The sequence below is a fragment of the Myiozetetes cayanensis genome, unplaced genomic scaffold (genome assembly GCF_022539395.1).
Source record: "Myiozetetes cayanensis isolate MyiCay16 unplaced genomic scaffold, myiCay2020 scf7, whole genome shotgun sequence".
Taxonomy (NCBI): domain Eukaryota; kingdom Metazoa; phylum Chordata; class Aves; order Passeriformes; family Tyrannidae; genus Myiozetetes; species Myiozetetes cayanensis.
The window spans coordinates 40859163-40873297 of NW_026087964.1; the positions used below are offsets into that span (position 1 = coordinate 40859163).

Sequence of the window (14135 nt, forward strand, 5' to 3'; positions counted from 1 at the left end):
GTGGAGCCAGGAGACATCAAGGATGGGGGAATCATTAGAAGTTAAGAACAATTACTTGTGGTTTTTCACTTGTATGCAAAGATTTATTATTTTTTCATACAAAACCCCCACATCTTTTTAATTAAGAGGATAATAAAATGCATTCTATGTTCACTGAAGATCTCTGACTACAGATAGAAAATACCAGAGAGAAGGAATACGGCTTTTTTTTTTTAATGGAGGTATATACAAAGTACATTTTACTATAATGGTAACTCATCTCCATTTGGGTGATTCTTCTGTACATACTCTTGTATAAATGCATTAGAGACATCATGTTCCAAGACTTTGGGGCTCCCAAGAGCACCGTAATTGTGCATCAAACACTTGAGTTTGCCTGATTTTGAAACTCTTAAACCTAATGTAAGTTGAAATCATGGCCAGTTACTTCCTCAGTTTCATGTCACTGGTGAAAATGTCCATGAAAACCAATCTGCTACTAATTTTTGCCTCAGCCCAACAGGAAACAAACTGATTTTTAGGTGGCACTGACAACTGCTTCCCTAAACCTGCTGAAAAGGCCGTGATTGAGCTGACCAAGCAATAAATGAAGGGGTCAGGAGTGAGCACAAGGAGAGGAGGGATGTCAAAAAGAAAAGGTCAATCACTCTATAATGCACTTTTCCCTCATCCTTAATGAAATTTTCATGTCAAATGTGGCATTACCCCTAATAAATACTAGATAAATGTAATGTTTGTATTAAAAAACATGTATTTCAATTGAACTTACCTAAGCTCCATTTTAAGGAGCTTTGTTTTCCAGCACAGTATCAAAGCATGAGAATGAAATAGCTAAATGACTGATTAAAGCTCATCTTGTTTTATCAATCACTGAATTCAGAGTTCAAATTTTTCTTTAACAAATTAATAAAAGCCAAGAATTCGGAGTATATAACATCCCTCATAAAAATTTTAAAAAGCCAAAGACCTGCTGGAGTTCACTAGTTAATTAGAAAATTAGCTTTGCACAACCATTACTTCGACTTTCATGTTTCAAGGGCCTAAACCTCTCAGCCTGTGCTACATCCCTAATGTGTTTACACAAAATCCTGCAGAGTGGCTGAAAAGCACCTAAAATATTTTCTAATGGGCTTTTCATAACAAATGCATTCCAGCACAGTGCAGTCTAGACTGCAGTAGCATATGAAACCAACTAGACAATGATCTTGTAGGTACACACATACACTTGGTTTTACTACCACAAGTAGCCTCACTAACAGTAGTAATTTTAACCATATCCATGTACGTGACCAGGAGACTAGCATGATCTGGTAAAACAGATGTATTGTTGGCATTACCCCACCCGATTTGTATCAGGAATTCAACAAATTTTGTCAGTCTCTAAAAATATGAAAATCACTTTATAAAACACAAGTAAATCCAAAACTGGAGCTAAAAACAAGAGTGGTTACCTGACATGAAAGTACTCCATGAGATGAGGTATTTATAAATAATGAGCTTTCAATACTGCCTTCTTCTGTTGGCAGGAATAATACTCTGAAAGACACCTTTCCCATCGCTGGAATCACCTGCAGAGATCACAAAGAAACTTGCTTGCTTGACGCCAGTGATCACACCCCCACCACTCAGTCACACGGCGCAGTGGATATTTCCACACACACCCCTCTCTGTAGATCCCACTAGCAGAACCTCAGCACTGAGAAGTTTCATCTGTCCACAACTCTCAACTCTTACTACAGAGAAGAACTGAGACCACACAGCAGCGTGCCAAATAATGGTAGGAGTTCCTCAGCTAGCCCGGGCCTCATTGGTGAAGGCTTCTTTTTGTGTAAGTTGTTAACCATGCATCACTGACAGCCTCTGCATGCACAAAAACACTTCCCCACATATAGGTGGCTATTACAAAGTGAGCCAATCCCCCTGTGATACACAGTCAAGTCAGTCAAAGCTGATTTTAGGCAACACCATCAGTAACCAGATAGTCTAACTGGAAGAACAATGACATTTATGTCTGCACAGTAATACCCATTCAGCTGCAGTATAAGCACAAATCAGACAAAAACATAATAAAACCCCTCTGCACATCAGCAGAGGATAAAATCTGGGCTTTATCAAACCAGATTCACAACAATTCATTTTTAACATGCATTTTTTTGTTAGACGTTGTTTAGAAAAATCAGCTAAAATAATGGTCTTAGATTATAAAGGCAATTATGGTCATAATGGCCATATGAAATGCATAAAACATTTCACTGTAGGTTTTCCTGAGGAATATGCAAGACCGTTCAAAAGACTGAAAATTCAAGGCTGTAAAACAGCCACATGCCTGTGGATCACTGCATAATGCTGCTCAGAACAGAACGAGATTTAAGCAGCCTCTCTAACACTGAAAAATTCTTCTCTTCCTCTGTTACTGTCAAACACATTTCCTACTGTAGGTTTTGGATGTCTCCTCCCATACCAGTCTAAGTAGAAGTGAGCAAAAAAAACCACTAGCAAAACAGAGAAAGAGTTGGAGGTCCTACAAAAAAGCACGAAGAGAAAACACAGAATGAAGAGCTTGTGCCAAAGGAAGCACGAAGGCTTGGCACTTGGCCACCACATAGTTTCCAAAAGTACATCAACACTCACCCGGCTATGAGCAGGAGACACATGAAACTGTCTAGTAGCTGTAAACACTGAATTGACTACAACATCTCTATCTCTACTAGGATTGTAGGCATGCAGCATTTTAGCTCTGGGTAACCCCAGTAACCTAAAGTAGGGGGAAAAAAAAAGATAAATAAATTATTCACATTATAAGCACAGGTAATTTATGAAAAAAGCAATAAACACAAACCACTCTAAACCATGTTCATCTGCAACAATTACCTAGTTGTAACTAATGTTTGGAAACATGACAAAGAAATTTTGCCCTTAGTATACAAAGGCAAATATGTAACACTGGGACATGAGAGGTGCACTTCGCCAGAACTCACTGGAGTCACTGGGAGTTTAAGGAAAAAATAACCCTTACAAAGCACAAAGTTTTGAATAAAAAGGTTTATATAACTAAGTCTTGTTTTGTCAGCTACAGCAATGATTCTCTTAAGGTTTTTGCTTTAGCTAGTACATCCTAAAACCCAGTATCTCAGACATTCCTCCAGTGCATCCTCTGAAACATTCCTTTAACTCACATGGGGACCGCATTTCTTTTTGATTACCAACAGACCAAAAGCTGATTACCACTTAAGAATAATTTTTTTAAGTTTTCTTCAAAGTGGCCTAAGAAAAAAATCTGATGTATTCTACCATTCTGGATTGCCTGGGACTTTCTGGATTTTATTTTTAGAAGTAAAGAAAACAAGTTCTCCCTCCACTAGGAAGGCAGTCTTTCAAAAACTTAACAACCAGCATAAAGCAATGATGTCACATCCATGCAGATTCCCCTGAAATGTACCCAGAATGCATTACAGTTCCCTAATACCTTTCCCTCCTTCTTAGAGCTATGTTGATTTTAACTTGCAAAGCAGTGCAAGGCAAGAAAAGCAGTTCCAACTCCATGGCAATTACTTACTACTCTTTTTGGCAGAGGATGCATGACCTCAGCTAATGTTCTTTACCCAAATGGAGCTCAGTATAGCTGTTCCTCCACACTTCATTATTAACCAAAATAACAATAATGTAAGATACTCACTGCATTCCAAAATGCAGAACTGATGGGTGAAAATGTAAGGCCTTCCCATTTGGAGGCATCTTTGCTGAGAAGCTGAAAAGAAGGGAAAAGAATCCATAATTAATATTTAGTGGGCATAATGCTACACTTTGCAGGAAAGGAATATACAGTACAGGCTCTTAACTCTTTATATTCTGAACACACTATTTCCAAAACTTTTCATCCATTCCTCTCACTGCTGTGAGACTGGTCTTTTAATAAAGGAAAGTGCATGCTAATCAAAGTGCAGTTTGAGAAGTATCCCATTATAGAGGTAGTGCTGGCTTGGACAAACCCCCTTCTTTGCACATACCTCCCTAGTCATGCTGGTACACCTGTTTATGGGGCTGTGCAGCGAGCTATGAAGGGAAAACAACTAAAAAGAGTCCTGGGGAATGAAAACTACATCAGCATGGAGCAGATCCCCAGTCTTGCTAATTCAACATCTGCACAAGCACTGGTACGTGCACACCACAGAGATGCAGAGGTAGAGGAGTAAACAGCAGCTTAGGCAAAGGCTGACATCAAAAGAAATGCTTGTGTAGCTGTGGCTTTAATGCAAAACCCAACTCATTTCATCTATGCAAAAAAAGAGTACGAAATACTGTGAAACACATATGCCATCATCTTTCCTTGCCCTAGGAAAATTCACAATAAAGTTCCTATCAGTTCTAGCACATTTTTAGCTTATTTCAACATTAGTGGATACCCTATAATACAGAAATCCCAGGACATCTTCACTGTTTTCTCAATTAAAACATGTCCTCTGCAAGTCCCAACAACCACAGTGGTAAAAAAAAAAACCAAACTGCACTTGTTCATTACATCTACAGACCCAGTGCTACAATGTCAAAAACTTCCCCAGAAGCAGTCTGCATGTTGCTTAGCCAGAACAAGTTTCATCTTTACTGGATGATGCTAATAAGCGTCCTAGTAAGGATGAGTCTGAGAAGGGAGAGATGGACTGTGGTCTCACTAGTTATCCTGCTGCTTTGCATAATGCCTGGTAGTACAGTTAATTGGTTCCAAATTTTAAAATGTAGTTCTGTAACCTTACACCTTTAATATATGTTAGTGTGAAAGCCCACAACTTCTGTGAAAACACAGATTCATACAAGAGAAAATTCCCTTGCTGCTGTAGCAGGAGGAATGCAATATATCCAGGTAGCGTTCCTGGGGAGCTCTGCTACTGAGAGTCTCCTTCCAACCACCTTGTCTCTGCCGCAGTCAGCTCTTGTTCCGTTCCTAGAAACACCGCAGTAACCAGCAGCTCCTTCCCCTTCCAAAAATCAGCCTCAGGGACATACCCAGAAGGAAAGTCTGAGTACCATTGTAAACACACACAAATTAAAATTACTGCTATAGTAAAAGCCACAGACATTTGGGGAAGGCACAGTTCTTAAAGGTCCTCAGACAATTTTCATATATGCACACACACATATAGCAGAATAAAAGTTAAGCCAGCAATTTATGCACTACAGCATGACCTTGAACCCCCCCACACACTTAATTTTCTAGCACCTTACAGACTCTGCTAAAACACTTATTCTCACCAGAAAAATCCTTGCTGAGAACAGCAAGAAGCTGAGTGGTTCTCTTTGCCAATTCATGTAATTGGCAGAGGCTCTCCAAGGCTTATTAACCTTCCTTTTGGAGAGCTCTAGCAGCATCAACTCTTTTCCTCTCAACCCTCGCTCTCTGCAACAGGTACCAAATGCACCAACTGGGTGCAAATCCAGCTGTGGATGTAGGAGACTGCATTTCATTTGGTTTGGGTGAACATGGCCATGCTACAGCACTAGGTCTCAAAAATGCACTGTGTTATTGGTCAGCCAATCCTATACGAGTCAGAAAATGGCAAAAGCCTGTGAGAGCAGCAGCAGGAGGATCTCAAGGTTGCCATCCAACTCTTCTGGAGAAGGCAGCCTCGACCTGAAATGGCTGAAGCTAAGCCTCAGCTAACAAACTCTGCAGGCTCTGAGCTGGCTCCTGATCACGGAGGTAACTTCGGAGCATCCCAGCACACTGCTTGCCCAGGAATGGTCCCGTGGTTACAAGACTTCCAGCTTCTGCTCTGCACCCCACAAAAGCTGCCGAATTGCTTCAAGCCCCAGTCTGGCCCCAAAAGCAGAACAGTCACATTCCTATGGCACTGTGCCCATCACCCAGCCACTGTCCAGCTCTAGGACATCTGCACCACTTAATGGCGGCCCCAAAGCACTGCCAAAACATAACTTGAGAGCTGAGTTTCTTCAGCAGCAGGACTAGTGGAAAGAGATCTACACTGTTTTGTGTTGGGGTTTTTTCCCTCAAGGGAGAAGATGACGGGTTGGAATAGTGGAATAGTGGAAACGGGCAGGAGAACACTCTGCTCATCACACCTGAACAACTAGGATGCATTTTGAAAGCAACCACTATAGAGAGAAAGAGGTAGGCCCATCTACATCAGAAGTGCACTTCTCCAGTGTGTTACTGCAAGTATCTGCAAGTAAAGGCAGCTGGAAGCTGGCAGAACATCATTCCGCATCCCTGCGCTCCAAACACAATTCGGCACATTCAGTTCTCTGTGGGGGACCTGACATGGAAATAAACTAAGGCAACTTATTAAGACATTTAAATTTGGAAGTCAGTTTTTAACAAAGAAATTATTTCTTTTTTTAAGGACCTCATCTCACCAACAGATTCACCCCAAATTATGCCAGAAACTGCTCTTTTGGCTACAGATGACACGCCCAGAAATGTATACAGATCATTTCATGAGAATGTTACAGGGAATGTAACATGGGAATGACACAAATATCTGCTTAAGAATGGAAGTCTGGAAACAACAAATGTGGAGAAACAGACTTCTTCATAGCAGAAAGAAACTGGTTTCCAACTACTCTTTCATTGCTTTTAAAATCAGCTAACATTCTCATTAAGCATGCCACTTCTCAAAGCTGCACTCCATAGCCCATGGTATCTTTTTTTATGGCAGACCAGTTGAACAACATCTTCTGAATGACAGATTTTGATAGAGCAGTTCAATTCCAGTGTTTCAGAGAACGTTTTAAAGCACAAGTGAACTGGAGGGAAACAGGAGAAAGAAATAGAAGAGGGGAAGGAAAATCTTGGCAATTACTTTGAATACTCAGTGCTAATAGCCCTTTATATAAAAAATCTCATTTAACCAGTGCTGTTATCACTTGCCAGTCCAACAATTCAATGCCCTTCCTCATCTCCATCCACACAATGTATTTAAAAATCTGACCCATCCATTTCCAGGAAAAAAAAAAGAGTAGGAACAACTGAAACATTGAACTGTGAGAGAAAGCATCACATGGTCACCGAGAGCACCAGGAAGGTTTGGGAGCAGGTTCTGGTAGAGAAGGAGAGGGTGAGCCCATGAAACCTGCAGCTCCAGCTCATCACCCCAATTCACAGAAAACACCCAGCAGAGAGGGACGAATCCTGAGAGTGCACAAAACCCCCAGCACCAGGAACACCTGATGGGGAGAAAAGTGGATGTGGAGTAGAAAAACATGGGGCTGGAGGGGAAGGTGAGATAAGGAAGAGGGGTGACACCAGGGGAGAAAAGCAAGATGCAGGAATGCAAGCACCCTCAACCACCTGTGGAAGCAGAGAAACATATAATTCTGGGTAGCAACTTCAGGGGGTTTTGTTCTTCTTCTTTAAAAGGTACACCAGCTGTAAAACGTGAAGCCATCACATTCCCTCCACTGAGAAGCCTCAGAGGTACTTATCTGTAGGGAAAAGGGCACCTCAGAACATGGAGAGGTTCCAGACTTTTACAACGTTTCCTGCTGCAGGAAAGAACATTTTGGTGTCCTGTTGATGTGGGAACTAACAAAAGGGGATGCTAATGCAGGGATGCTGAGAGCGCTGTGAACTATACCACTGAAACCGTTTTGCCCTTGCTTCTTTCAGTTGTTAGTCTTTGACGTATTAAGTAAAAATAGGTAAGCAACCAGGTCAGTATGATTTTACATATTCATTTACAGTCCCAAACTCTAAAATTTTTATGCAATGCATATTACAAACATTTACTTGAAATAAGCAAAACCCTTTCATTTTCCCTGAAGTTCAACAGAAATAGGTCATCCTTCATAGCAGATTTATTCATACTTTACTGGCCAGAATCACAAGACAAATATTTCTCCTAAAAATCCAAACAAAAGATCAAATCTATTCTGAATAAATTTCTGGGGTTTGCATTGGCATTTTCTTGTTTTGCCTTTTTTTTTTTTTTAATGAAATTTTAAAACTGAGTTGATTCACCTAATTTTACACATAAACCACTCAATCTGCAGAATAAGCTGCATCTGACCAGGAGATAAGGACATTTCCTCGAAGGAAACTGATACAAATGTTCCTTTTTCTTCTATTAGCTCCTTTAAGTCTTCCTTGTATCTTTATTTTTTCACTTTAATTGATTACTTTATATTATCTTAGCATGCATATTATCCGATGATTCATATAGTAACATCTGTAGTTGAGAATAATCATAATTGCTACTTGGTGCTCTCTCTTCTTCCTTCCTTTTTGTACCCTTTGTTCACAGCAGATGATGAAATAGTAAGCTGGGGGAAGGCATTTCATTGTCAAGTCTTTTGCTTTATGGCTGCAGGGTTTTCTTGGAAGCAGCAGGCAAAAAGGACTGGATTCTTAAACATAAAAGAAGTCCTTTTTGAGTGAATCTCTTTAGGTAGTCCTGTTTTATTTTTCAGTCTACTGATAAAAAAGTAAAATGTGACTTATGCTGAGCATTTTGGCACTTCATACCACCAGCGCAGCAATGTTAATGAACCCACAAGATGAGGTTTTGAGATACAAAAGTGTGCGTGTACTGTACAGGAAAGCACAATTTTTTAATGTAAACTGAACAGAACAGGAAACTTAAAACCCCTCATTTAAAGACTAACTTAGATTCATTCCTCTAGACTACACCTGATAAAGAAAAAGCAGAACGGAACACATATGGAAACGACCAAACCCAAATAATTTTAATCATTCTGATTACAGCTGATTAAAAGAAATTATTTTGACAAATCAAAACACATAATTAAGAGGAAATTGACATAAAATAGAAAAAGCAGCTGAACCAGTCTTCTGCAGAACTGATGCAAGGCTATGTTTATCACATGCTCTTCTATCAACCTTCCCTTCACCAAAGGCAGTAAAAGCACTAAGCAGTTTTAGGAAGGTTAAACTGCAGCTCCTAAAAGACACACAGCACCTTTGAAAGAGATTATGAAATTGTTTGGAAATACAAAATTAAAACTTCAGTTTACCATCAAGGCAACTCTGCCAAAACCAGAAAATTAATAGTTTTAAATTGTGATCTTTTTTATATCGAAATTTACCTTCCTTCCTAGAGGCAGAAAGAGTCCTCAGAAACCAGCTTGCAACAACCCTACCGAGCTCATGGGCAAGCTATACATGGTGTGTCCCTGTAGGGCTCTGGCACTTGGAGAAGTACAGTCATGCTCACCACCTCAGCTCCAGAGACTTGCAGGACTTCTCCTAAGCCCCATACACACCCGTGAAAATGCATGAACCACTCAGTCTTGCTAGATTTTTTTATTTTTTAAAGAAAAAGAATGACCAGCAGGCAAAAGAACACTGACACGGATTTCAAACACTGAGAAACTAGAAGGTGAAAAGCATCCTTATTTTTAGAACCGCATTGTTTAGGGAAGAGGGGGAGGACTGACTCACTGCTTCTGAATGCTTGGGATTCGCAACCCATTGTGAGGAATTCTCTTACATGCTTTACCAGAGAGCTGTGCTGCTTCTGAAAGAAATTCTTTACTGTGAGGGTGGTGAGGCACTGGAACAGGTTGCCCACAGAAGCTGTGGATGCCCCAACCCTGGAAGTGCTCATGGCCAGGCTGGATGGAGGCTCTGAGCAATCTGGTCTAGTGGAAGGTGTCCCTGTCCATGGCAGGGGAGTTGGAATTAGACTGAGGTCCCTTCCAACCCAAACCACTCTATGATTCTGGAAGAAGGATGGTCATCTGTATTTCCTCTGAACTACTACTATGTACATCAGGGACTGAACCCTAGACTGTGGAAAGCAGGAAAGGTCAAAACAGTGTTACCCATTAAATAGCAAGGGCTACAGGAAAATAGGAAAGGGGAGCTAAACCAAATCACCAAAAAAACCCCCAAACTAAAACAAAACAAAATTTAAAAACAAAACAAAAAAAACCCAAACCAAACAAAACCACACACCAAAAAAAAAACCACAAAAAACAACCACACAACCAACAAAAACAAACAAACAAAAAAACACCACTGCAGGAACAAAACAAAACACAAACAACAACAAACTACCCCAACAGTGAAATGGATATGACAGCCTCTCTAAAAGCAAATCCCATGATTTACGGCCAAAGTCACAATTTAAGGAGGAAGACAGGTCTAGGAATGTTTTTCTTTTTTAAACTTCTGAAGCAGCATATAGCCAAGGCCTGCTCACAGAAGTTTCAATGAGCTTACTCAGTTTATGTCTGAAGGTAGTGAAATAAAGAGGTAGGTAAGCATAGCTCAATGTGCGAAGCACAAACCATTCTCTGTTACTTCAACTTGGCCCCTCGTGCATTGCTCTCCTCCAGAGACTCAAGCAACCCCCTCTGCTCCATTACTCTAGCCCTGGTGTTTCCACTGCCTGCCGTTGTCTTCCCAGGCAACCTTCTCTCTGCCTCTACTCCCTTTTCCTACCAAATTCTGCAATAATGTTTACACAAACCATTGGCAGAATTCACAGAACCTAAGGCAGCAGTGCTTCAGTTTTATTTACTACAAAATAACAACAAAATTGTAATCATCAACCTTACAATATCTCACAGTACAACCTTTAAATCTTACGTTTCTCAATGGGATGTAAATGGAAAGACACAAATTAAAAAACCTGATTTTTCTCCCTACCCTCACACCCAGTCTCCCTGAAAAATGTCCAAAGCAGTTAAATGCAGACCACAATAAAAATGAGATTAAGGCTTGTGCAGAAACCTAGTGGAGATGATGAGCAGTGAGGCATAAAGTGCTACAGCAAGCATCTTGGTGAAAAGAAAAGGCTTTCTTCTCCAGCTGCGCCTGTGGTTTGTGTTTTAGTAGCATGAGCAGCACAGTAAAGCATGTTTAACAGCAGAACAGAATTATTCCCTCCCATAAATAAGTCCTCAAATTCTGAAATAACTGCAATCTGTAGTAAATTAGGACACTAATTCACAATGACTTGAGTTCATTTGGAATTGTTTTCTGAAACCTCTTCTTTCGAAATTCTTTAGAGTCACAAATTTCCAGCAATAACCAACACTCTCTAGGGATGGTCGAGGGGACCATGTATATTGTGGGCATCTTGGACAGACAGTAACTAAGTTATTTGTTTTGGATGAGTCTACAGGGCCTGTTAGTTCAAAATGCACACCAAACATATTTTCCTCTGAAGCACCACTACCACTGCCAGCAAATACCAAATATCATGGCAAGCAGAACATCTCCCTTCCTTTTACTTTTGGCTCCATGTAACCCAACAATTGCCTTTGCATTCTGCAACGTTCCGTAGGTGAACTCTAAGTACTTACAGTAAAGTCTTTAGCTCACATTTCTCTTTTTACAGTTTATCTCTTCTTTACAATTTGTATTTTTTTAAGAAGTCAGCAATCTTCTGTTAAATTTGAAATTTCAGAAACAGTACAGTTTACACTTTTTTTTTTAAGTTCTTCCCAAGACAAATTAAAAGAGCCACTTGCCTAATATAAACACACAGTTTTGGCTCCATCAGGAGTCTTGGTATTCTTGACATTTTATATTTAATTACCAGGTCCTGGACCTATGGCGTTATGAGAAAATACTGCATTTCACATCTTTTTAAAGAATGCTTCTAACCTATGAGTATGCAAAATAAAAACCCAAATCCCAAAGGCAGCCCATGCTACTTCTTTTCCTTTCTAAACCTCAGAACTTTATAGCCAAATTCACTTTTCTCAGTAATTTACTTATTCTGTAGATGCCAAACCCTCCAAAAAAAAAAAAAAAACCCCAAGAACATTTAAACTACCTGCAAAACACAAGTTTGTTCTTCAAAAACTGCCACTAAGATCACAAATAACTGCTGCGACGTTAATTGTTGCCTATCTTACTCAATTAACTAGCATTAAGAAAGGCACTCAAACCTGAAGCGCCCTGGCCTATTTAACACATGCAAATAAACGGCCGCTTTCTGAAGAACACTGCTCAACTCCCACAACTCAAAACCCCTTCAAGAGAAGCTATGAGACTCCACATCTCTGAATAGTCACACTGTCTAGCCTAACTCTGGCCCACAGTCTCTAAACTGAAAACGAAACATTTTCAAGTGAGATGTGCTGCTCACAACCTTTTTCAGACACTTTGAAAACGTGAATCCTAGAGGAAGAGTACAAGCAGAAGTATCCAGAGAAAAGGCTTCCATGGTGTCAGCATGCTGCCTTCTCTGGCTGAAAACAAAGCACTAACTGCAAGCCTTATGCTGAAATACCATGAAATTTAAATCACCATTCCCTACCCACAGTTTTCAAAGCCTTTTATTGAAAGCAGTTCAAAATTCATAGCACGGCCCTGTGAAAGAGGCAGTATAAAAGAATCTAAAAAAAGTCAGAAGATAGGACACAAAACCACCTGCCTTCTACCTAACATGAACACAATTATTTTTACTTACTAGGTGGCTAAGTCCTTATTTCTGTCCTTGCAATGGCAAAATGACAACAGAAAATCTTAGTGGCAAGAGCAGTTTTTAAGCATAGTCCTGTACTAACATAATTAGGAATTGAACAAAGGAAGAGGTAGATATTTCAGAAGAAACAAATACCAAATCTATCACTCCTGCCTCAACTAAATTAATTCTCCTAAAAGTAACAATGACTGTATTTGCTGTTCCTGCAGCATGTCTACAGGACAATTAGCAGTATGGAAGGAAGACAGCCAAGTGAAAACAGACTTCACCTTTTTAAAGCAGCAACTGCAATTCTGTTTTTACCAGTTAAAATAAAAATTAATTTCATCAAGCACACCCAATTTTACTCAAAAACTCTCCCCATGATGAAGAGTGAAGGGCCAACTTCTGTCAAGTCAGCAGCAACCCTCCTTCAAGCATTTCACTTGCACATGACAGGGAGACTGGTTCTTCTCTGGCTGGGGAAATCTGGCTCCTGCCTTGAGAAAAGAGGGAGGCACTGACAGGAAGCACTGTGGGGCTGCAATGCTCACGGCTATAGGAAGTTACATTCTTGTCAAATATCATTGCACCCAACCATTTCCTTTTTCTCCTACCAGCCACAGTCAAAAATTTCTGTCTTGACAGAAAGCATTTCAAGTTAGAGCAGTTCAGCAAAATGCATGAAACAGCTCTGTGGTCACTGATAGGCTTGACCTGCTTAATAATTAAGAGTGATAATCTTCCTACAGCAATTAAGAGAGATAATCTTCCTACGGGAGCTGCCTTTTTCTGTTTCTACATTAATCCAAGCCTTTTAGTTTCTTTTTATAATGAAAGAGTAAAGGCCTGTAGGGCAGTGAAGGCACGTATTTGCTTTGTAGATCTTAACAGCCCAGAGGAAACCTTTACACTGAACCCATTAAGTACTAAAAAAACTCACTATCCTTCCTCACTCCTCCCCACCACCACTACCACCCAGGAAAACTAAGAAGAACACTAAGTAAAAAGAAAGCTAAGCAAATATAAGAAAACTCAGACCTAGTACTTTAAAAAGTAATAACTTCTACTTTAAATTTATTTCCTTTGGTGTAGACAGTCTGGAATGTGTACCTGATACCAGCTACAAAAAGTACATCTGATGCAACAGTGGAAAACATCAGTCTGGACTTTGCATTTTTTTCTGTTTCGTGAATTTCAGCCCAAATTTTTAAAAACGAAGTATAATCTTTGAGCATCAACCTTTATGAATAGTAATTTACCCATGAGGATCCAATACCATGCCTTGTTTAAGCCAGTCTATGAAAACAAGCAACCAATATGAGCTCAGTATGGAAAACCGAGCAAGCTATTTCCACAGCACTTTAACAGACAGCCTCCAATGTCACAAATGCAAAAAAGCAAACACTACCACATATAGTTTCAATGCATTGGGCAGTAATTTATTTTACAAGCTGATAAGACAGTCCATCTGGGGAAGTCCACCTCAAAAACTTAAAACCATGTACCACTTACAAAATTCCTTTACCAAACATTTGCTTGAGTAACACACCAAGACCAGCTTTCTCACTGCTACGTTTCAGTTTACAAGGAGAAAAACTATTGCCACTATTGATTGCCAAATTTATTAAAAACTTAATTATCTCCTCTAGAAAATGAAACTTCATACAAGACTTTGTGAGGCATGTCCAAACTACAACAAATTTAAACTACATAACAGCTTCCTACAAAATACCTGATTTT

The 14135-nt window shown here is 39.8% G+C and overlaps 1 protein-coding gene across 1 annotated transcript in view; it reads right to left on the bottom strand.

Moving 5' to 3' along the window:
- TMEM131L (transmembrane 131 like) overlaps positions 1-14135 on the bottom strand; it is a 79283-nt gene that overhangs the window by 40639 nt on the left and 24509 nt on the right. Inside the window, 3 exon segments of the mRNA XM_050338007.1 lie at positions 1452-1568; positions 2632-2755; positions 3677-3748. Of these exon segments, the coding sequence (XP_050193964.1) occupies positions 1452-1568; positions 2632-2755; positions 3677-3748 (313 nt within the window).